The sequence below is a fragment of the Rhinolophus ferrumequinum genome, chromosome 21, assembly GCF_004115265.2.
Source record: "Rhinolophus ferrumequinum isolate MPI-CBG mRhiFer1 chromosome 21, mRhiFer1_v1.p, whole genome shotgun sequence".
Lineage (NCBI taxonomy): Eukaryota > Metazoa > Chordata > Mammalia > Chiroptera > Rhinolophidae > Rhinolophus > Rhinolophus ferrumequinum.
In genome coordinates this window covers 27,148,723-27,172,560 of record NC_046304.1, presented here as the reverse complement: position 1 = coordinate 27,172,560, position 23,838 = coordinate 27,148,723, and the positions used below count along the sequence as shown (strand labels likewise).

At 43.0% G+C, this 23,838-nt stretch overlaps 1 protein-coding gene across 2 annotated transcripts in view; it reads right to left on the bottom strand.

Annotated features, from left to right (window-relative positions):
- Positions 1-23,838, bottom strand: part of TEX14 (testis expressed 14, intercellular bridge forming factor) — a 78,477-nt gene that overhangs the window by 9,422 nt on the left and 45,217 nt on the right. For both annotated transcript variants that reach the window (XM_033090032.1, XM_033090031.1), the window contains 14 exons: positions 21,511-22,433; positions 18,299-18,405; positions 16,149-16,274; positions 15,852-15,940; positions 14,732-15,013; positions 13,616-13,716; positions 11,476-11,595; positions 9,995-10,061; positions 7,746-7,818; positions 5,536-5,598; positions 4,899-5,026; positions 4,087-4,292; positions 2,957-3,053; positions 1,779-1,853 (listed from right to left, as the gene is read on the bottom strand). In XM_033090032.1, the coding sequence (XP_032945923.1) occupies positions 1,779-1,853; positions 2,957-3,053; positions 4,087-4,292; positions 4,899-5,026; positions 5,536-5,598; positions 7,746-7,818; positions 9,995-10,061; positions 11,476-11,595; positions 13,616-13,716; positions 14,732-15,013; positions 15,852-15,940; positions 16,149-16,274; positions 18,299-18,405; positions 21,511-22,433 (2,457 nt within the window). The remainder of the gene's footprint in view (positions 1-1,778; positions 1,854-2,956; positions 3,054-4,086; positions 4,293-4,898; positions 5,027-5,535; positions 5,599-7,745; positions 7,819-9,994; positions 10,062-11,475; positions 11,596-13,615; positions 13,717-14,731; positions 15,014-15,851; positions 15,941-16,148; positions 16,275-18,298; positions 18,406-21,510; positions 22,434-23,838) is intronic.

Genomic DNA, 23,838 nt, shown 5'->3' with positions numbered 1-23,838 from the left:
CTTCTGGCCATTGAGGGAGGGCCCCCATAAGATCATTTCACAGAAGCTGAAATTAAAAACCCATTTTTATTCTTGTTAAAAGTAGTCTGAAAGGATCACCCATATCCTAGGGTTCTGAAGGACCCTTCCCTTTAGGTCCTTGTCAGAAGCCGAGGGCTTTGGACGTGGGCCTTCCAAAGCTCAGGTGTCAGCTCCAGGTCACTGCCCAGAGCTCTCTTGAGGGGAAGCAACAACATAGTGATGATATACAATAATTGGGTAAGAGCACCCATTATTAGGAGAAACTACTCAAATGCCCTCTGCCCTTTGTCTTTCTGGAAAATGACCAACCCATCTCAAAGAACAGACATCCCCTAGAAACCTGGCCCAGATAATTCCCGTAAGGTAAATGAGGGAGGGTTCTGTAGAGTACGCTGAGGTACAGCACGTGCCATGAGGTTGGAGCCTGGCAAGAAGCTTGGTGACAGCTGCTGAAAGGGGGCAGGAGTCCACATGGTGACCGAAGACGAAAAGACAGCAGGATCCAGAGGAAAAACATCACTAAGATCAGACTGCAAAGGAGCCTACGAGTACTGCCTTAAACCACGACCAAGGAAGAGATGGCGCTGAGAATCTATCTGAGCAGGCCATGTGCGGGTGCCCTCTGCTCACAAGCAGCAGTTTCACTGTTGTATTCAGGAGAGCAACCAGAGAGGAGGACTTGGCAAGGATGCTGTAGGGAGTTCCCGAGGAGGAAAGTCAGAGTGGGCGTGTGGGTGGGGGCCTTGAGAGCCTGACCCCACAACCCTGTCACCTGCACATCCCTGTGGCATTAGGGAAAGGGTGTGGGGAGGCAAGAAAGGCCTATTACTACAGAAAAAGAAAGAAACTAAGGAATGTTCTGGCAACTCTGGCTCCACCTATGTTCACCAGGCCAGTGGTCAGAGGCTGGGGGCTATGACAGCCTAAGACAGTAGCTTTTTTTGAGTCAGACAAGGTACGTCCTCATTTAACTCCTTCTTCCTGATGAGATACAATACCTCAGAGACCCTAAAAACCAAGAGATTCCCCTCAGGAAATTCTCTAGAGGCCCCATACCAAGAATTGGACCCAGAGTTCTGATAAGATCCATCCTCTGAAGTGAGGGGCTAGTCGGCCAGGCCGTCAAGAGAACAGTCAGATCATTCCTGGGGAAGCAAACCACTGCCCCAAATGTCTCTGTAACCATGCACCATTTACTTTCAACATCAGCTCAGCTGTGCAACTAAAATTGAGCTAGGATTGCTCCGTCTCTGCCTGAAATGGAAAATTCTGGTCACATCAGGTCTCGTGCCACTGACTTCTCTGCCCTCGGGAAAGTGATTCATCCATGATGCCAATACCTTCAACACCTCCCGCTAATGGCAAAACGGAAAGTACAGGGTGTCTTGGCCTCCGTATCCAGACGTCAGGCCTCCAAGGTATGGCTGGTTTGGTTTGAAAAGGAAGTAAGGATTCCTTTAAATAAAACAAGTTCATCATAATAAACCACTTGAATATTGTTATTTCCTCTTAGAATCATTACCATAGACTCTTTAAATAACAAAGTGACGACACAGGGCAATTATCTTGGCCAGATTTCAGTAGTAATCTGAGGTCCACTTTCTTGGGAAACCGCCGCTTTCTGAACTGTGTACATTCGCCTAGCCATCCACAGGGCCTGCTGTGCTAGTGCTCACACCTGAGACAAAGAACTACATTGTGGCCAGTGACCAGAACTAATAGGGCCCCGAGTACATTCTGTATTGAGCACCCCTTACCGATTTCGTCCAGTAGCTCCTGAGATGGTGGCGGTAGCTCGTCAGTGTGATGCTGTGAGATGGCGTCTACTAGTTCTAAAATGATAAAGAGGAAAATGACTTAATATCTTCCTGGACCTGAGCTGGTTTTCTGGGCTCCCACATGGATTTGACTTAGGATTTCTCAATGATGAAACAAACTAAAGCCTCTTACAATAACTGTCCTGGTTGGGACCTCCTAATATGTGAATGGCTTTATCTCCCCTGCCCCCCGCTTTTATTCCAAACCCTTTCCTACATTACCCCTACCCCAGTACTGCTTCATCTGTGCCCCTCCCTCCCCAAGGATATTTGGAGTAGGTGAGGTACAAATTCTTACTGCAAGGCTTGGGGCCCAGTCTGGAACAGGACTGCTGGCGGGGTACAGAGCCTCTGGACCAGTCAAAATGAAGAAAACGGGAAGTAGGAGGCCTTTCCCTATAGATTACCAGCCAAGGGACACAGGAGCAAGCACACTTTGGGTCGTCCCCTAAGTGTCCAATGATAACATTAACCAGAACCCCTCAGCATAATTCACAAAATCCTTTTCCCCGAGGGAAATTCTAAGAGTTGTACCAAAGATGCAAGACATTAAGATTAATGTGGCAAAGGCAATATGCCTCGAGAGCTGTTAACATGCTCACACCCTTTGATTTGGAACTGTTGTCCAACAATCTATCCTAAGGGAAGGAGCCAGAGGTGCAGATCAAGTATCAACTTTCAACAGAGGGGCCTCATTAAGCAACATATGTAGAATGAACTATTTTGCAGCCGTTACATATATTTACAAATAATTTTTACTGACAATGGGAAATCCTCAAAATATATCGTCAAAGAAAAAAAGCAGCCCAGGGCTGATATACAATGTGACCTCAACTATGCTAAAAAAACAGATATTTTTGTATATTTCTAAAAATATAAAAATGTACGTACCAAAATAGTACAAGAGGTTAAAAAATGGTGGTAGAATTAAATGGTGGTTTTCTTTTTTAAGCTCTTCTTTATTCTCTAAGTTTTCTATAATGAGTATGTTTTACTTTTATAATCAGGGGAAAATAGTATTTTCTTTTGAATCTCATGTAGCATCAAAGATGAGACTAAGGCTCCCTTAAAGTGGCTCACTATTATGAACTTGTATTTTGATATTAAACACAGGGTACCTTTCGGCAGACTCCTTCTCTGGATGGCATGGGATGATGGGTCAGGTGCCTTAGCACTACTGGAGGAACCAGCCCCGGTAAATGAAGACAATCTTTTCTGTAAGTAAGACATAAATATGGTAACTGACACATGTATTGAGTGAAAAAGGCCTGTACAGCTTAATCATTTCCAAGATTAAGCGTGTGTATCATCAATGGAAGAAGCCATTTTGTTGACTGAGTCAAACTCATTCAAATGTCACCTCCTCAGGGAAGCCTTCTCACCAGCCTTTGCCTCCGCAGCACTCAGCACTGACCTCTGCGTTGCAGCCTTTCTCACTAGGTGGTAAGCTCCTCCTGGGCAGGGATTACTTGTATGTCTTTCTTGTTCTCATCTGGATGCCTAGAAAAGGGCCTGGCATGGTGCCTGGCACTCAGAACCTGCCTGATTAACGGGTTTGTTGAAAGAAAGCATTAAATTCTTTATTGCCCTACTTCAGAGAGAGACCTTTTGTGAGTCAAATGCCCAAAGATGACAGTTGGTTTTTCACCGAGGGCCAAAGCCAGTAATCAATCTGCCACAGAATAATCACTCAGCAGGTTCTTAATGAACAGTGCCAAGTAAGGAACTTCTAGTTTTCTTGAAGAGACTATACATGTGGAATACAAGGAAGAGAGAGAAGAGGAAAAAGAACAGCAGGGAGAGGGGGAGGACAGGAGAAAGTAGTACACAATTAAGTATTTTTACAGCAGACTGTGAGTTCAGGAGTTCAGAGGTGAATATTAATAAAAACTCAGGGAACTTCAAGGATGAGGCTTCAAGGAGGAAGTAGAACTCTAGCCTCCTTGGGTAGGTAGGGTATGGTTAGAAAGAAAGAACAATGCAGGTGAAGGTAGTAGCATCACAAGCTATGGCAGAGGTTGGCTCTTTAGGGAAGGTGCCAAACCTTATCTCTAGGGGGGGAAAAGGCACAAAAATCCAAAATCTATCCTTCAATGCAGACTCAGAGAGGAGTTCCAGGGAAGACTGAAAAGGATCCTGCCTATTTCTTGTTTCTTTGTAAAATGGATTTGCAGAAATCATGGCACTTTGGATTTCTGAGACTTTGTGCTGACTCCACGAGAGTGTAAGGTAGAACTGGTGTACTTACGAGATCAGTCCGTCTTGAAGGGAGAGTTTCAGAGGAAGTAAGAAGGGAATCTAGGCTCTTTGCTTTCTCTCGGACAGTTGTAAATTTATCAGACAAAGTTTGAATAGATTCTTGACTGTTCCAGCATGAGGTAGACCTTGTTTTAACCTGAAATGTGATATTTTCAAGGCAGTCTTTATAGCAACTGGCAGTTGAAGAAATCGACCCTGTTGTAAAAGAGGGCAAGTTAGTGTATGAATCCTTTATAGTATTTAAAAACAAAAACCTCCATACAACTCTATACCTACACCAGGGATTCTCCAAATTATTAATAACTGAAACAATCACTGATCTGAGACACAGCTCCTCAAGGTATTAAAAAAACGACAGTCTCTAAACTTGCTATCAAAATAAAGGGAGACTGTTTGAACCACAAATATACTGGAAATAAGGACACTAGAGACAGGATACTGATGCTGGCGGTGTGCAGTTGCAGAACCCAGAACTGTGTATGTTTAAGCACCGGGAACAGGTTTGAAGTTACAAACTCTAGAGAATGCAATGTATTTGTACTAAATCCAATAGTGCTTAGGGTACTGAGTACACTTTGCACGTCAATGTCTCTATCACTAAAGTAAAAAACCTCCTTATCGCTGCTTAATAACCACCACCACCTCCTCTACCTGGCCTCCCCTGGGGTTATCTCCTTCAGCTTTGGCCCTAAAGGAACACCTCTCTGCTGTGAGAAAACACCACTGCGAAAACTTTCCAGAGCCAATGCGGCTGGGGCTGTTAGTCCTTCTCCCTAAACGCTTCTCCTCCCTATGATTTACCTGGGCTGAGGGGAGTGCTGACACTAGTAGGTCCGTGGTTTATTTTGGGTGTTTTGCATGAGACCTCCTTAAAAGAACCACCTTGTTCATAGGAGATACTAGACAGGTCTTGAATGTCTGTCAATGATCTGAAGAATTAAAAGCACACAGTAACTGGGAGATGTTCAGAAAAATCAAACAATGTATTTCTGACAGGTACTTTTAAGGATGCTCTTGACCAAAATCTTTATTTGGCAGTAGGCCAGAATTAGAGACTATCTTAGAGTACCTTGTAGATCTTAAAGAGAATATTAGAGAATATTTTACAAAGAGATACTAACTTTAAATATATCTCAGCAGCTGAAAATAAACTATGTCCACAGATGAAAGTATATTTGTATGGAAACCAGATTTAATCTACCTCAAGTATAACAAACATATTGTCATCATTATTTTTTTTATCGTCACTGTATTTCCTTGATTGTAAGATGGTATTAATTTAGAACACATCTTTTTGGTGAAAGAAGAAACAGGCTCACATTAAATGTATACATAAAAATGGGAAGAATGTAGATTCTTACAAACAAACAAGGAAATACTATGCCCCTAAAACCAAAACTTTGCACAGTATCCTTAGGCAACCCTTTGGTAGCCATACATGTCTTTCTCTTTCAGTTCCTTTGGTGATTCCTTTAAGGCCTCCTCTTGTTCACCTTCAGTACTGTAAGAGAGAAAGTGAGAGAATCCTCGTCAGCAGCGTGCACTAAGTTCGTCATACAAGGGACCAGCTTATCAGCCTAGGGTGAGAAGCAGCAAGAAGGGCACTGAGCTCCAGAGACTGAGTAAATATACTCAAAGGGTCAGACCAGGTGAAAGCCGCTGATGATGCTACATGACAGTGAGCAAGTTCCTGAGGAAATCAATGGAGCACAAGAACTTTCCTGGGGATGGGGTTGGAGCAAGGGGCACAGCTATGGGGCCTGACCAGCTGTGAGACAGCTTCCTGATACAGAGATCAGAAGAGGCCAAGAGAGGCTTGTGCCAAAAAACAAAAACAAAAACAAAAAACAGAAAAGAATACGGAGAGAAACTTGACCCATTTCTACTTTAACCCATATTTAGGATTCAATTTCAATTCTCATAGAACACAAACTACAAACCAGATCCCATGCTAAATCATTTGATGTTTTCACATTTTTAATCTTTGCCAACAATCCTGTGAGACCAATGGAATGAAGGAAAAGAGCATGGACTTTGGATTTGAGTTGTAACTTTATTAATTGTGTTCACTAAAATATTTATTTTTCCTTCCAAGAACACAGTAGGACAGCACTTTTTGGCCCTCTTCATTTACATAAATGGCCACATGACTTGTTTTAACCAGTGAAATTGTAAATGAAAGTGATGTGAATAACTCTTGGGAAGAAACTTTAAAGGCCAGTGCACAATTTACCATGTTCCCTTTTTCCTGCCTCAGAAATTAAGGAAGCACAAAGATGGAAGCTCCCTCAGCTTGCATCTCTGACAGAAGGTAATATAGCACAGAATACTCCTGGCCAACCCATGATGGACATGGAGCATGAGCAAAAAATAAACTTTTATTGTTTTAAGCCACTAAAACAATAGTGGTTGCTTGTTATGTACCATAATCTACCCTATCCTGACTGATACAGCCACTTACTAACAGTGCAACCTTAGAAAAAGGTATTTAAACTCTCTGAACTTTGCTTTTCTTATTGGCAAAATGGAGATAATAGTACATATCTCAGAGGATTGTTAATTAATTAAATTTGACAAAACAGAGGACCTGCCATATGATAGCGGCTTAGGAAATACTAGCTATAATTATTATTATTAAGGAAATGGAGGCCCAGAAGAGGGAAAGTAAATTGAATGGTATTGTACCAGGCACTTTACACCTATTACTAATTTTTTAATTAAACTTTTTATTTTGAGATAACTGAACATTCACATACAATTTTAAGAAATACACTTTACCCAGTTTCCCTCAATGGTAACATCTTGCAAACCTATAGGACAAGATCACAACCAAGACATGGTCCTGATAGTCAAGACAGAAAACATTTCCACCACCACAAGGATCCCTCAGGTTGCCCTTTCAAAGCCATGTCTACTGCCCTCCCACTTTCCACCACTTCCTTAATGCCCAGAAATAACTCACTTGTTCTTTATTTCTAAAACTGTATCATTTTAAAAATGTTATATAAGTGGAATCATGTAGTAAATAACTTTTTGGGATTACTTTCTCCAATCAGCATAATTCTCTGGAGATTTATCCAGGTTGTTGTATGTATCATCAGTTTATTCTTTTTTATTGCTGAGGAGTATTCTATGGCCTGGATGTACCACAGCCTGTTAAATCATTCACATGTTGTTAGGCAACATCTAGGTTTCCAGTTTTGGGCAACAAATAAAGTGGCTATAAACTTGTGTGTGTTTTTCTGAACATAAGTCTTCATTCTCTGGGATAAATGCCCAGGAGTTATATTATTACTTTTAATCCCTATGTCAACATTCTCAGTAAGGATTACATTACTGTTTTACAAATGGGGAAACAGAAAAGAGGGGTTGAGAAACTTGACCAAGGTCACATGAACAGACAGGCATAGTCCAGGATCTAAATACAGATAATGACTCCTTTTCACGACCCCTCACAATTCTGCGGAGCAAGTCCTAACAAAGCTAAGCTATCCAAAGCTAATTTTTGTAACATGGTGGCTAGTACATTTTAAGATGAGCAATATATAAATATGGGGCGTTATCATCATTTAAACATTACTTTCATGAGTCTGAAAATGTGAATAAAGTAATAGCATATACCTTTGTATGTACATGCTAAGCACATACCTTTGATTAGGTCTCAATTCCAACATCTCAGCATTTTTTCCAAGGCTTTTTCTCATTTGGACCTTTTCTTCACCTGAAAGAATAAAGCAAATGCATTTTTTTACTGAATTTTTTCCAACCCAGATTATTATTTTGAAAATTCCCTTCAGTTTCCCTTGGTCTGGTCCAGAATGAGAAATATTCTGGATAAACAAAGTGCTTCCTAATTGGGTTTGGATTGAGTGCTGTAGAAGAGGTTTTTGCTCTGAAAGTTTATTTTCCTCGCTCAGAGGGGAGAACTACATTCTGACACTGAATACAATCAAGCCATTTACTAGCCTTTCAGTTATAACTGCACAGTTATTTCTGGAGACAAATGTTGTTTTGTCTTTTCAGGAAGGCAAACTGACCTGGTTCCTGTCAACAGACACCAGGGGGCGTTGAAAGCAAGAACTGTTTGTTCACTAAAGATCCAAATAGAAAAGACCATTAGCAGAGCAGGGCATTCCCAGAGTGCTAACTGTGCCTCTTGGCCATCAAATACCACTTAAGGAATGGGGGTAGGGTCTTGAGTACCAAGGAGATAATTGAACTGTCTTCTGTTCTTGGCATCAAGGGTCTGAAGTTAGGCCTCCCCAGTTCTCAGTAGGATGCTTTGCAGAGCCCTGTGCAGACAGGGCCAGTATCCATTTTCCTTCCCACAACTACATTGCTCTGGTTTACAGAGAAGGGACAGAGCAGCCTGCCTTGCTGGCAAACGCTCATGATCCCCCTGCCATTCCTCAGGAATGGGGAGGCCCACCAGAGCAGCGCCACCTTTAGCAGCTACCAAGGAGCTCTGAAATTCTGCTCGTTAAGAAGCAATGAGGTTCTTCTTCCTGTGATCTTCTTTCAAATACCAGAAAACATAAACACCTAGAAAGCATAAACAAATTCCTCATACACGTAACAGCTGGAGGGGAACTTAGAAATTCTAAAGTCCGACCCTCTCCTTTACTTTACTCAAGGGGAGCGTGGGGCGCTGGGGTGAAGTGAGTTGCCCTAGGTCATACAGAAAAAAGTCAGTGGCAGAACTGGGCTTGGAAGCCAGCACGTACCAACTGTTTTCCGCTTCACTGCCTGGTGTGGAGGGGATATACATAAGAGCCCTGGTGGAAAAGGGGGGAGAGAAGGGCTGAAAGCAGTTGAAATCAGAGGCTTCTTCATGTCCTTCAGATGTTTAGACTGAACTAGCTCAGGTTTTCTGACCCGTCTACCCCACTTCTCCACCCCCTCAGTCCTCTTCCAAACACAAGTGAAGTGGCCATGTGCAGACGAGGCTCACCCAGAAAGCGGTCATGGGCAGATGCTCCCCAGACAGTGGGTGGCCCAAGACCCAGGTCTGAGGACTTTTCATACTTACTGTCCCAAGAGTTTAACTGTTCATCTAAAAGCTTACAGTGTCTTCAAATGCTCCCAACAGTGATTGGGCTCTGGATCAGGTTAGAGGTGGGCGCTGGAGTGTGCAGCAGAAGAAAGGGAGTTCAGAACCCAAGCCCATCCTGCCTGGGTTCAGAGTATTGCAATACGGCTGTGGGTAGCTACATGACTTAGTAGCTGGGTAACTAGTTTTAAAATAGACGGTTGCATACCTTAAAAAAGCAAAAGTGCATAATTTTTTAAATGTCTGTATCAAAAGCCATGGTTCACTTTTATCTTGTCTTGGGCTACACCCCGGCTGCTGATCCAAGGTTAACTACCCATGTAACAGGAAGCAGTTGCTAAGTTATAGAACCCAAAGCCTCCCAAAAGAAGGACGTTACGTTGACGCTGCACCGCTGGCTGTTATTAACTCTTTGCTAAGATGCTTTCTGGAGTGGAGAAGGACACGGAAACCTAGTTCTAGTTTTTGTTGTGTCAATAACTAGCTGTGAGGCCTGCGCAAATCCCTCAGGTCAGCTCAGCAAAAATAAATGAATACTTACTACGTGCCACAAAGGAGCCTGAAATCTAGTGAAAAACTAGAGGAGGGAAAAAAGGGAAGCAACTACTACAGTGTATGCTACAAGAAGGCAAGGAGAGCTATAAGTAACATGCTGCATGGATGTCATGAGGCTGGGGGGGACAGGGGATGCCTTCTAACGGGAAATCACTGAGTCTAGGTTTTCTCATCTGCAACACGAAAGGCCCAGAGGTTATGTCTAAGGACAGCTCCAGCTCTAAACATCTGCGATCCCACAGAAAGCAAAGGCAAGTGATTCTCAAAGCAATCTGCTCTAAGGCCTTATTACCAGAGCCTTGAGGTTGGGCAAATGCATCTTGTACTCCTTCAAAGTCCTCGTCTATGGCACCTGAGGTCTACAAAAGAAAGACAGGAGTTTCAATGGAGGCAGACATATCAGCCAAAGGTCAAGAGAATTTCTTGATGTTCTTAAACCTTGCAAATCTTCATAAGGTTCCTGCATTTTTTACAGAACAAACCTGCTTTGCAGGCACTAAGTACTAATTTGTACTATATGTTCCCCCCCCACCTTCCATTGTGAGGAAGAATTATGTGACTTTTCCCTTCCTCCTATCATGGTCCCTTTCTCACCCAAACCTTCCAACAAAGACGTTTTGATTCCTGGGATCTTTATCAGAAGAGCCAAAGAACTCTGGGGAAATGGCCCAGACTGCAAAGCTCCTCCTTGGGTTGGGAAGTCAGAAGACTGGTACCTCTGAGGGAAGGCAATGCCTGGGAGGAGGCATAAGGGCGTCTTTTGTGGGACCAACAATGCTATGTCTAGATCTGCATCTGCGTGCTGGTTACATGAATGTATGACTGTTCAGTTTGTGAAAGTTCATGAGCTGCACACTCACGATCTGTGTACTTTTATCTATTTGTACTTTTTATATATGTATATATTACATGAATATACGTACATATATATACTTTATATCTTTTTATCAAAGATTCTTATAATGTTCTAGTCGGCTCACAGTAAAATCAAGAATGTTTAAAGGATTAATAATGGAAAACCTCTCTGATTGAGTTTCCACAGACAAGTGGAAGTGATGCTTTTTGATGCATCACTGAATTCTTCTTGTCAATCAAATGTTGTGATGGATCCGTATGATCCTTCCTTTCCTCTACTCCACCTTCCATACTGGTCAAAGATCCAAAAAAGGTGGCAGGTTAGGGGTGAGATGAGGTAGAAATTATATAAGTAAATAAGAGAATCTAATGAGTTTCATTTTACAAATGAAAATACTCTGTACAAACAGGTTCTTGCAAAAGCTAAGCAGGTTTGCAAGCAAGTCTGGCGTAGTGGACAGCCTCATATTCACTGCTGAACCCTTGCCTCTAATCCTGGCTCTCCCACCACTAAAGCTTGGCAGGCTAGGGCTGACTCCCCTACAGCTGTGGATCAGTATTTCTTCATGGAGAATGAAGGAGGAGGAAGAGGAGGAAGAGGAAGAGGAAGAAGAAGAGGCCTTTTCTTCCCCCACAGAAAGGATATGTGAATTAGGTAACGTGAAGAAAAGTGTTTTGAAAAAAGGTACAAAGTGCTGTATAAATGCAGGAACCACAAATTCAGGAGAAATTGCATTTGATCTTCTGTTCTCAAAAGTCTTACTTTCCAGGTGTTTTTTTTCAAAACATGAAAACACTGGTAAGTGGACATTGCATACTTTTATGTGTAAGCTATTTTTCTCAATAAATTAATTTAAAAGGAATAGGGCAATGGAGAAAAGCTGAAAATGTACTTTACCCTGAACTGTAAATTTTTACCTCTAGAGCTAAGTTTTCTTGAGCAGTTGAGGAGTAAAAATATTCATGGTCTGGAGTTAAAAATTCATCTGTTATGTCCTCAGAAGACTCTGGTGAACAAGTTGATCGCACCGACTGATCCTATTAATAACGTAGGAAATGACTTTTAAGTTGGTGTTCATTGTAAACAAACCCCTTTATCATTGGATGCAGCGTTAATAATAGGATTATCTAAAATCACCCAGCAGCTGGCCCTTCTAGCCTGCTTGCACACCTGCCTCTGCCTTCCTCCCCCACAGTGAACAGGGAACCCCCCTGGAGCAAGTGTGGCCAGTGACAATCCTGAATGTCAGTGTCCTCCTCTGTACGGTGGAGGGGGAAGGGGTTAGGCGACCTTTCTGCTCCAGAAGTATCAGAAAGAAAGGCGCTAGACGACTCAGGCTGGGGACTGACACCCTGATCCTCAAGCACGGAGCAGCGGTCCATGTGTCGGCATCGTCCTCCAGGTGAGGAGGCTGAGGCTGCTCAGAATTGGGAAGTCCCTTGGGTGTTCCAGTTAAAAGGCAAGTGAAGGAGCATGATTTGAAAAATAGCAATTCAATCTCAATACTAAAAATAAAATTTAAAAGTAACAGTTATTTCTTCAGCATCTCTGCTCCACCCCGTTCTTTTCAGGCCCTGATCCCCACATGGCCAGACACTTGGCTCCTTTCCTCATCTTTAATCATCCCTTTGCAGAGGTTCTGTGGTTTATTTCATTGGACACTGCTTTTGCCACACACTTCCTCTACCTGGGCACTTAGCAGCTGCTCTCCTTTACTTCTCATAGCAAACTGAAACTTCTTAGATAAGCCAGGCCTCCCATACCTCCCCCACTTCCCTGACGGACCTGCTTCTCCAGCCAAGCCAATGTACTCCATTTGGTGCCTACTTCCAGCCCTCACGTGGGAGTGGTTTGTGTGCTATGATTAAATAAATACAATAGCATGTTCTTTGAAAGACCTCACATGTTATCACAACGGTATTTTTACATTGTTTCATTCTCAATTGCTGTTTATATTCTTTAAATGATTGTGGCCCCATGTCAATGATGATAAAAAAAATTCTGGTTCCTCAGTCTGGCTGGACCATGGCCCAACTGCATGCTTCGAGGATATGTTAAGCCCCTGAAGCAAAGCTGACTTCAATGCAAATGCTAGGAAATGACTGGACCCCACAGATCCTGCTGAGACACAGATGTCAGGCAAGGACACATTCCTTCCACTGAGTTGGGATCTGAATCTGGGTCTTAGAAGACATTCCAGGTGAAGGCATTCTCATCACAACCCTCGCCTTGCTTTTCCTGACCTCAGTCACCTGCTGGGCCACTAGCTTTTAGTATCTAACCTCATGCTATGCTTCCAGAGTTGGTCTTGTTTACCCAATTAGATGGGAGGCTCAGGAGCCAGAGCTGAATCTGACACTGGGCTGTTTCTCCCAAGCTCCCAGATACACAACACTTTGAGTAGAACTGATTCAAAAAGTATTAGGCAGGGAAGAAAAAACTTCTTCATTCATGTCAGACATGAGGGCACATACTCCAACAAAAAACTACTATGATATTATTTCAATGTTGTGGGAACACAGCCAGGAGTGCAGTTTCCAGGCTCTCGCCATCATGTGGAAAAGTGCTCACTCAGGTAGTAAATGGCCATCAACTGTGATTGGATGGCCATCAGCTGTGGCTAGTTGGCCGTCAGCTATAACCAGTGAGCCACTGGCCACTAATATAACTGCTGTGGCTATGCTAGCAGGAAAATGGGGGCTAGCAAGAAGATGGTGGCTGAGCTAGCAAGAGCGGATTGCAGTTAGCAGGGCGGATTGCAGCTAGCAAGTGAGGTTGGCTGGCAGAGATAAATGGATGGCTGGTTGCAGATCGTGTGGCTCCTGCTTCCTGTGTTTCCAACCCAGCTGCCAGCGAGACTACAGTGGTATGACTCCCCTACCTATGGCTCCGTGGGTGTTCCTTTTTGGCCTCACCGCGTCCTGCGTTCTTATGTGGGGAGCGGGACCAGAGACCCCACATGCCACCCTGCATGACAAATGTCATAATACATAACAATTCAGTTCTACTTTATTAGGTCCTTGGGTTCACCTTGGCTCTCCAGGGCCTATTACTTACGCTATAAGAGTTCTCATTGACCACAGATGCTTCAGAACTTGCTTGAAAGACTTCACTATGCTCTGGCTGCTCGTTTTTTCTGGGGCACAGGTGCCTGATACCTAGTGATTATAACAATCAGGGCCATAGTCATTCAGTGGTATTCAGATGGCATGGAAGGACAGAGGGTGGCATGAGAGAAGAGATGCATGCATGTTCTGCTCAGGGTGGCCGTGTCCCGTATGTCAGGTTCAGTCTAGAGCGGGGACTAGAGACTGTTAGTTTAGTCTGGCCCCAACATGCAGCCCTGGATCATCCACGCTTTGTTCACCCATTCAAGAGTGCAGCTTGACAATGTACAATACAGCACAGGGAATAAAGTCAATCATACTGTAATAACGATGTATGGTGCCAGGTGCATACTAGCCTTATGAGAGGATCCCTTTGTAAATTATGTAAATGTCTAACCACTACGTTATACACCTGAAACTAATATAAAATAATACTGAATGTCAACTGTAATTGAAACAAGGAACGGCTTCTAAATACCAAAAAAAACCTAGGCCAGTAGATTTCCTACCTAAGGCAAATGACAATTTTAGATTACCTTTCTTTGACTTGTAAACAACCATGAAATAATATCCCATGCCCTGATTGCAAGCAAATTACCAGGGGGAAATACACAGCCTTTAGTTTTAACCTACAAATCTATAAAGTGATGCCAGCCAAAGGTTCTTTAGGCATAGACTCTCTGGGTGCCAGTGGAATTCTTCCAGCTTAAAATGCACTGCAAAGAAATGGGCAGCAGGGAGTGGCTGCCCACCACTGCCCTCAGGTGAGAAAGGTTCAGTTCCTTGCCAGGTTACGCCCAGGACCACGGTCAGTACATGGAGCTTATTTTACTTCCTTTGACAAAATGGGTCTGCTCCAGCAATAGAAAAACTCATGAATCTCTGGATTTCTTTACCTGCAGGAAAGACAGGGGGATCAAAAGGGTATGCTGCTTTCCCCCTGGAATTCAGGGTTCCCAGACAGTTGGGAAGGAGAGAAGACCGAGCAAAGAAAATACTCCAGGAGGTTTACTTATATTACCACTCGATAGAGTTCACCTATTCCGATTCCTCCAACTGAACTTACTAGTAAAGCTCCCAGGCCCAGGCTGTCTGCCATGCTGGTCATTGTCACGGTCACTGCTGTCCGTTTTGCCACACTTGCCATTTCCTCTTGGCTTATCATTTTTCCTGGGATACTCTGTAACACGACGGCAATCCATATTCTCAGGGTCCCTAATGGGGAGCTGCGGCAGGGGATCAGGCTCGTTTTCAGCCTCATTCTCTAAAGTCAAACTACTCTGACGATGCCAAGGAGGTACCGCCAGCTGCCCAGTAGCTGCTTTCTCTGCCATTTCTTCCACCTCCACTGGATAGAAGAGAAAGCAGCATTTAAAACAGCACCATGAACACTGGAAACAAAAGCTTTTGATTCTTACAAGAGGCATGTAGTACTTTTATAGTGCATATTGTCACCATAATTGCCTTTGTAGAATTGCATCACCCTTAGCTTATGCTGTTTGGCTTGGAGGGGAGGAGAGGAGAGAACTGACGACAGAGGGAGGGGAAGGGCGGAATTCCAGTTAGTCACAGCCCTTTTTGCTGAATTCCCAAGTGGAAGGCAGCAGGAAACTTGCAGATGGACCTTCTTGCTGTGAAGATTTTATAAGCAAATGATATCATCTGAAACCCACAGTCTGTAAAGATTCTATTTGAGTTTGTTTAGCCTTTCTAGGCCATGGTGAGTTTATATTTTGGGAGTGTGTATATATGTGCATTTTGATTCCAAATATTCTATACTTTTGCCAATGTCACTTAGTGTTAGTATTAAACAACATGGATCCTTTTACGCTTATAAAACTAATACAAAAAGATAATGCCCACAGGATATGTGAAAGTGGCACTGCATGCTTTCTACTTTAATGATGTTATATATTATATCTGCATCATATATTTTTCTATACTTGTTATATAATATACATTAATATATAATAGAAGTAATTTCTATATAATCTAGAAATAAGAAGAACACTTTTCTTCTGTAGTTTGTTATCAGAAAGGACTTGCTTTTTAAATGGAATGATCTAACAGAAAAAAAAATGCGGGAGGACAATACAATACAGGCAGTGCCCTTAGAGGTAACAATCAGGTTAGAGATCTACTTTAAATTTCATTTTGTCCAACAGAACACATGACTTTATACTCACTTTCCCATTTTAAGTGTACCTTCGCATCATCTTCATTATTTCTTGACTTTGCATTATAGATTTCAGAAGACGCGGATTCCATACTGATCCTAAATTGCAGGGTTTTTTTGGAGGGGGAGGGGAGCAGGGTGGACACAAGCTTATCAGTTTGCTCAAGTTCTTGACACAACCCTGAGTCTACCAGCCCACCCAGAGGACTGTCTTCTACTCTTTGAACCATTCCTGGTGTTGCACTGACTCTTGCCCACCACCAGAGGGCACAAGGCACCCCAACTTTCAGCCGGCAAGACTCCTTACCTGGTAGAGCCCTTGACACTGCTGGATGCCACTGGAGGTCCCTGCGGGTGGTTTGACACAATGAAGAATGCATTATTTAACTGTGTCACTTGGGCTTGGGTCTTGGACTCTCTAGGCTTTCCTTGGCTAAGAAATGAAAGGACTCTGGGTTAGAAGATCTCTAGGGGATTTTTCAGTTTCTAAGTTTAGATTTCATGATTCTAAAAAGTGCTCTTGGGAAATTTCAGAAGTACAAGAAACCCACAATTGAAATTCACTTTCACCAGACAGAATCCTGGTCTTTAGGCTGCTGCCACAGAACACAGGTGGTGGTTCAGTAACTATTCCTGCCCTGTGATCAGAATTCTCTGCATATCAGTGATAGCACCATAACTAATATTTGTAAGGATGGACTTAAGGCACCAGGGATCCTAAAGAACATTCAGAGATCTACAGCCTAGTTTTACTGAGTTCTAGATCCTGACCCGCCAATGGCTAGCTGTCTAACTTTGGCAAATTCAATCTCTCTGGGACAAGGTTTCCTCATCTGCAGAACAAGGAAGAGTCTCTCCTCTAAATATCCCACGATTATATGTATTTCATTGTCTGTTAAACTAACTCTTCAACATGTGTGATCTGTGGCATATATATGAATTCCCTGTTATCCAGAATGCCCTACTCTCCCTCTGGACCAGAGCAGACATTGAATTGGAAAGGTCAGATTTGATCAGCTTCCTTCAAGAGCAATTTTGCAACAGCTATCAAGAATCTCTAAGATGTTCAAACCCTTTGACATAGTAACTCTGCTTCTGGGAATCTATTAACGACATAACCGAAATGAGAAAAGGATTTACTGACACTGTGGCCTTGTGACTGGTCAAAAAAGAATGAAAACAACCTAAAATTCAACACTGGGGGAAATCTAACAATTTCAAAATAAGTTTACTGGGTGTTTTTTAATAACACAGCATAATGCTCACGTTCTAATGTAAAGTGAAAAATCAGGAGATAATACACTCTAATTATAACACAATTGGGATATAATCAAAATATATACGTGTATTATAAAGTTATACACCTGAAATTTGTTATTAACCGATATTACCTCAATAGATTTAATTTGTAAAAAGATATATACATGCATACAATTATAATTTTTTTTTTAAAGCATACAGAAAGACTAGGTGGATTAGTAGCAAAATGTTAAAACTTCACTTTGGTCTGTTTTTTTGTTCTTTTGGAGGAAGAGAGTGAAGCTGGGTAGGGGAGGCCACAACTACAGCTTTTGCTTACTCATGTAAAATGGCTATACTGCCACCGCATCCGCTTGTATCAACGAGGTGAGTGCTACACCTTGTGATACCTTCAGTCAGGTGGTCTTCAATAATTCCCTTCATGAAGATAAAACACACTAAACTAAAATGTCTGGGCATTTTCCTGGATTCTCCCTTAATGTACAACATGAAACGAACAGCAAATTCTTGTCTTTAGTCTCAGTCACCACTGGGGGAGGAAACGAAAATTTTTTTCCAGAACTGACTTCAAAGGCATGGATTAATGTTGCTATTAAACCACAGAAAATGAAAACTAATAGTGATATACTAGTCTACCTTGAAAACTATTTATTGCTCCTTGAATATGTCCCCCTATGCAAAACAAAATTAGTTCTACCTAAGTTCTTAAAAACCCAGTGTACACATGTGCTTTCCTTCCAGTGATTTGTGCTGAAGCTATTTCACTTCGTGATCTGGCTGGAAACCAGAGGCTGCAGGGTAACAGTGATATTGTTCAACCCCCTCCTTCTGCCCTCCTGTCAGTGACGCTTATTTTGAACCAAAGAGCTTGGTTTCTGGAACACTAGCAAATGGAATACCTGGCATTTCTTTTTATGTGGGCAGTTTTGGAAAGGCAAGATGCTTTGCTTCTGACACCTAATGAGCTCTGTCTGATTAAGCTGCCAGGCACCTTTACCTTTGATGTTGCCTACAAGGTTCCATTACACCGCTCTTTTTGCTCATGTAACAGAGAGAAAAAACCTGCCAAGATCTGCTGTGGGGTTACTATTCTTCATCATTCATAGACTCTGTCGTTAGACATATGAAGATGGCCTCAGGGTCACACGGAAATCTAAAGGCATGGTGATACAAAGAACAACAAAATGTTAAACCTACCTGCTGGCATTTTGGTTCCTATTTCTTTCCAAACTGTCGTTGGATCTTTGAGCGAGTTGAAATTGTTCACCTGTGCTCTGTTTTCCAGGGCCACAAAGAGTTGGCAGCTTGAAAAGCAGTAAACATGTTTCAGTGGTTTGATGAAGGAATTCCTCTTCTCTTCACTCACATTCTATTTTTAAAGCCATTCTTGCTAAAATGTGTAGAAATCACCAGACCCACCGAGATGGTTTCCTTTTGCATGTTTCATATCTAGTAAGTCATCTCTTAGCTGGAGGCTTTTACATAGAAATGTTGGGCCCCAGCAACCCAGTCCAGATAAGGTGCAAGTGAAGAATGAGCAGACAACACAGATATCAAAGATCCCTAAACCTTCCCCTATGGTATCTGAAGGCAGCAAGCTTGTGGCAGGAGACCTGGGCACTGGGTTCCAGTCTAATCCTTACGCAGACTAACCTAAGAGTCTTGTGCTTCAGTTTCCTCATCTGTAAAACAGGGACAATAATATCTGCCTGAATCCACTTGTGGGGATGCTATGAAAATAAAACACAGGAAAATAAAGGCTATAATACTTTGGGAATAGTAAAATAAATGAAAGCCTATGACGTTTATCCAAAAGAAAGACTTTCAGATCTACGTATTCCAATTTTAACACGTCTTCTTAACTATATTTCCTAACCTAAAGCAAATCAAGGCAACAGATGTGGGGTTTGGGGGAGGCAGCAAGACGCCTAAAGTAAGAGGATGCATAAAAGCACTCATAAGCTCCCTGATGTAGGAGCTCTAGAGGCCTTTGCATGGGGGCAAAGATCCTTAGCAGGGGCTGAAGCCACCAAGGAGCATCATAACAGATGTTCAAAAAATGTCAAAGTCACCAAGGAAAAGTTAGAATGTATTTAGAGTATATTCAAAAAAGGTTATTTAGAATAATGGGAAGTTTGTAAGGTTTTCATTCAGTGTGACTTAAAAAGTAAGAACTGAGAAAATAAAGGAATGACTTTCAATTGTCTGAAAAATTCACTTAGGTAAAAATGCCTTATTCCTTGATTATGCTAGAAAACCAGGGCAGACTTTTTAAAGAAAAATTAAATGTGGTATAATTGTTTAAACATAGTCATATGTACTAGATGGTTTCCAGCGATGACTGCCATTAATTCCTTCCCTTCCTGCCCACACTGCCACTCGAGAGCTGGAGTCTATTTCTCTCACCTTCAATCTGGTCCAGCCTCGTGACTTTGACCAACAGAAAATAGCACAAGTGACACTGTCCTAGGGCTGGGACTAGGTTTTAAGAAGCCTGGAAGCTTCAACTTTCGCTTGGGAAGCCAGCTGCCCTGCTGTAGATGAGACGACTTAGTGAATAAGAAGCCAAGTGCAGAGAGAGGCCGCCTGGAGGAGCCCAAGGCACCAGACATGGAAGTGAAGCCTTCTTGGACCTTCTTGCCCAGCCCAACCTCTGGCTGAACGCAGTCAAGGAAGTGATCCCAGCCCCTGCGACATGCAGTGGAAGAATTACCCAGGTGACCCCTGTCATATTCCTGACCCACAGAATTGTGAGAAATAACAAACTACTGTTACTTTAAGCCATTAACTTTGTTTTTTTGTTGTTGTTACATAGCAACAGATAACCAAAACATAATATATAAGAAGTTATAATAGTTTTTTTTTTTTTAGCAAACTCTAATGTTTAACAGAAACAGAAATGTTAAAGTCTAAGTATATTCTTCATGCCTTTTCTTTATATAAAAACAAAATGCTGGGTGGCCAGTTAGCTTGGTTGGTTAGAGCGTGGTGCTAATAACACCAAGGTTGCCAGTTTGATCCCCACATGGGCCACTGTGAGCTGCACCCTCCTTAAAAACAAAAATAAAATGCCCATGCGTTTCCAAGAGTTCTAAGTGAGGACAGAAGCCTTGATGAAGTTCATAACGGTACGAGAAAGAGCACTGGACTAGGAGTCAGGAAACCTGCCCTCCCCAGCTGTGGGCCCTGGCAGTAGCATTAAAGGTGGGGGTGATGGGAGTTGTCTGCCCTGTGCAGGCAATAAGGGATTGCATAGTAGGTCGAGAACTTTAAAACAATAATAAGACCCACTAAAAGGTGGCCTGCTTTTATCACCATTGGTCAGCAATTCTAGTTAATTTCAGTAATAAAATCCTCCTTCCAATGGAGCTGACCTCTCCCACTCCACCTCTATCTCAGTAAGGAACACCTGGACCTCAGAAGTTTAAATTACTGAGGTTGAGCTTCACTCTCCACAAAATGATGGGGTTGATCCATCTCTAAACTTCTACGATTTAAAGGCAGTCAGCTTTCTATGTGTGCATTTGTTCAAATTCATTCATTTATTCATTCCCTCTATGACATTTATCAAGTACCAGACACCTTGCTAGGTGTTAGGACCCAGAATGCGTAAGACCTAGGCCCCGTCCTAAGGAGCTCAAGGAGAAGCCACTCTGCAGCTTCCCTGAGCCTCAAGCTAAACCTCCCAGGCCAGCTCCCATGGTGTCTTCTCACCTCCTCTAATGCGTCTTCTTTGACCATCAGGTCCCTCTGCTCCCACTGGTGTTTGAGCTACTCACAGGTAGGGCTGGTGGCTCATTCATCATCGTATGCCATGGTGTAATTAATATATAGCCTCTGGCTCTATCAATGTTTGTTGAATGACTGAATGAATAAGCAACTTAGAATGGGAATTAATACCTACCAGAGATACCACAGTTATTATAGTAAGTTGAACCATACAAAATTGTCAATTCTTGATTATTTTGACTTATAATACAGCAATTTCATATGGTTCAACCTGATGCATAGAATTTACAGAGAAGGACATGAGCCGTGTGTTGGGTGTGGAATGGGAGATAAAGAGTACCATGTGTCCCCAAAAATAAGACCTACCCGGACCATTAGCTCTAATGCGTCTTTTGAAGCAAAATTAATGTAAAATCTGGTATTATATTATACCCGGTCTTATATTAAAATAAGACTGAGTCTTATATTAATTTTTACTCTAAAAGACGCATTAGAGCTGATGGTCTGGCTAGGTCTTATTTTCGGGGAAACACGGTACCTACCTTGGAAGTCTGTCCCAGAGGCCTTATTTCCCAAAGCTAAGAGGACCCTGCTATGAGCTGCTTGTATTTACGTTTGTCCTTGCGTACAGGTTGGGGGCAACGCTGAACTGGCCCCTGCATCCCACTTCTTAGCTTTACCTGATGGTTCTTCTCTGACGGATCCCCCGTGTTTTCTTCAGAGACTTGAGTGAAAGCAGTGAAAGGTTCCCAACCACAGCCACTTCTCTTCCTGGACCTTTTCCCAAAATGTTTCCCTTGAAAGTCTATCACTGTTCCTGGAGACCTTGCTAGGGTCGGGCACTTGCCCCCAGCATCCGGCCACTGGTCTCCTAATAGAGGCACGATGGGAGGAACATAACTGGAAGCTGGGGGACCCAGGGCTGAAGGCAAGTCACACACGTTAGCAAACTCTCTTGAAGAAGCCCACAGAGACGTGTTCTCCATCTGCTCCTTCTGTATCATCTCCAGCTTATCGATTTTCTGCTGGGTTTTCCATAGTACATCGAAATTCTGGTGCATTAGCATCTGTGCAATCTTTAGATTGAGCACACACTTGCTGATGTACTCCTCGGTCACGGACCTGCTACTCACGTTGCCCTGGGCTTCTCTGGGTGGCGCAGGTAGGCGGGGTGAGCTAAGTGAACTCCTTTGCCAGTCCCAGTCCCCAAAGGAGAGCTCGGTGTCAGCTTCCGAAGAGCTCTTGTCCTCATCAGAAACACAGCACACCTCCTTCTCCATCTTTTCCAACTCCTCTTCCAGGGACTTCAGCTCATCTATCTGGTTTGGTCTAGCCGCCTCGAGAGACGGACCAGCTCCTGGGGAATCTTCTTTGTCATTGCTTACGTCCAGGCAGCATGAGTAGATTTCGTTGATTTCAAAGCTGCAGAGGCTCCCGTGACCTGGGCTGGAGCTCCTGGACTCTTCTGCCACAGAGAAAGCAGGAGAAGCAGCATCTTGGTCCTGAGTCTCCCTGGCCATTAGACTTGGATCTGGAGCCTGAGGATCTGGTGTTGCTTTCTTGGTGGGTGAAGAGTGACCCCCTGGTGAATGAAGCTGACTGCCTGTTGAAAGAGTAGCAACGTGCAAATGATGAAAGCGACCACAGGCAGCAGCCAAGGAGCCCTGAGTGGCGTAAGAATGCAGAAGGAAGCTTTCTATTTTCCTACTCCCTTCCCAGGTGTGGAAGACCACCATACAAGCTCAGGGTTGGTGCAAGTTCTAAGCTAGGTGAAAGTTCCCATTTTGACATGGGTGAAGGCAGAAAATCTGGGAAGGATCAAACCCTGGGGGAAATGTTCTAAGCTTAGTTATAGCGTGGTCAAAACATGCTTAACTGTCAGAACATGCAAATTATAAGCCCCTGAATCTTAAGGACTAAATTCATAGCTTTCTTTACGTACAACAGTGTTTGAATAGTCATGTAGATTATAGTTATGCTCTTGATGAGCATCTAATAAAAGCAGCTGAAGGCGGCCAGATGGCTCAGTTGGTTAGAGCGGGAGCTCTGAACAGCAGGGTTGCCAGTTCAATTCTCACATGGGCCAGTGAGCTGCGCCCTCCACAACTAGATTGAAGACAATCAGCTGCCATTGAGCTGCCTGAGGGGCAGCTGGATGGCTCAGTTGATTAGAGTGTGAGCTCTCAACAATAAGGTTGCTGGTTCAATTCCCACATGGGATAGTGGGCTGCGCCCCCTGCAACTAAGTTTGAAAATGGCGACTGGGCTTGGAGCTGAGCTGCGCCCTCCACTAGATTGAAGGACAACGACCTGGAGCTGATGGGCGGGCCCTGGAGAAACACACTACACTGTTCCCCAATATTCCCCAATAAAAATTAAAAAAAAAAAAGTAGTTGAGACACTGTCCAAGACGTCATTGCATCACAGGAAGAATAATACCTTAAAAAATAACACCAGGGACTGGGACCACCCATCGCCCCTATCACCCCTGGTTGATGCTGTACAGCTTGCAGAGAACAGGATAGGGAGGACCCAAAGTAATGACAGCTTGGTGGGGGCTATTCTGGAAGACTCCAGCCCTGCCCAAAGAGAGTCAGAAAAAAATGGTCACTTGGCCTGGGTTCCAGCTCTGTAAGAAGCTCTGGAATCCTGACCGAGCCATGACTTCTCTGAACCTTAGTTTTCTCATCTGCAATATGAGCACATGAAGCCCGATGATTGCAAGGCCCTTCCAGCTCTGAATTCTAAGGCTTCTAAAAAGCAGTAAGACTCTAGGGAAAAAATGGAAAGAAACACCAAAATGTTAACAAATTATTTGTAAGTGGCAGAATTAAAATAAGTAACTTTCTTCTTTTTACTGTTTCAAATTTTGTATTATGAGCAGAAATCATCATTTAAATTAAGAAATCATCCTTTTTATTTGTAAAGCAATTAGATAAATTCCTAAGGGTAATCATGCTAGAAATAAACTGGTTGTTCCTGCTAAGTTCTGGACCCAACCAAGGTGT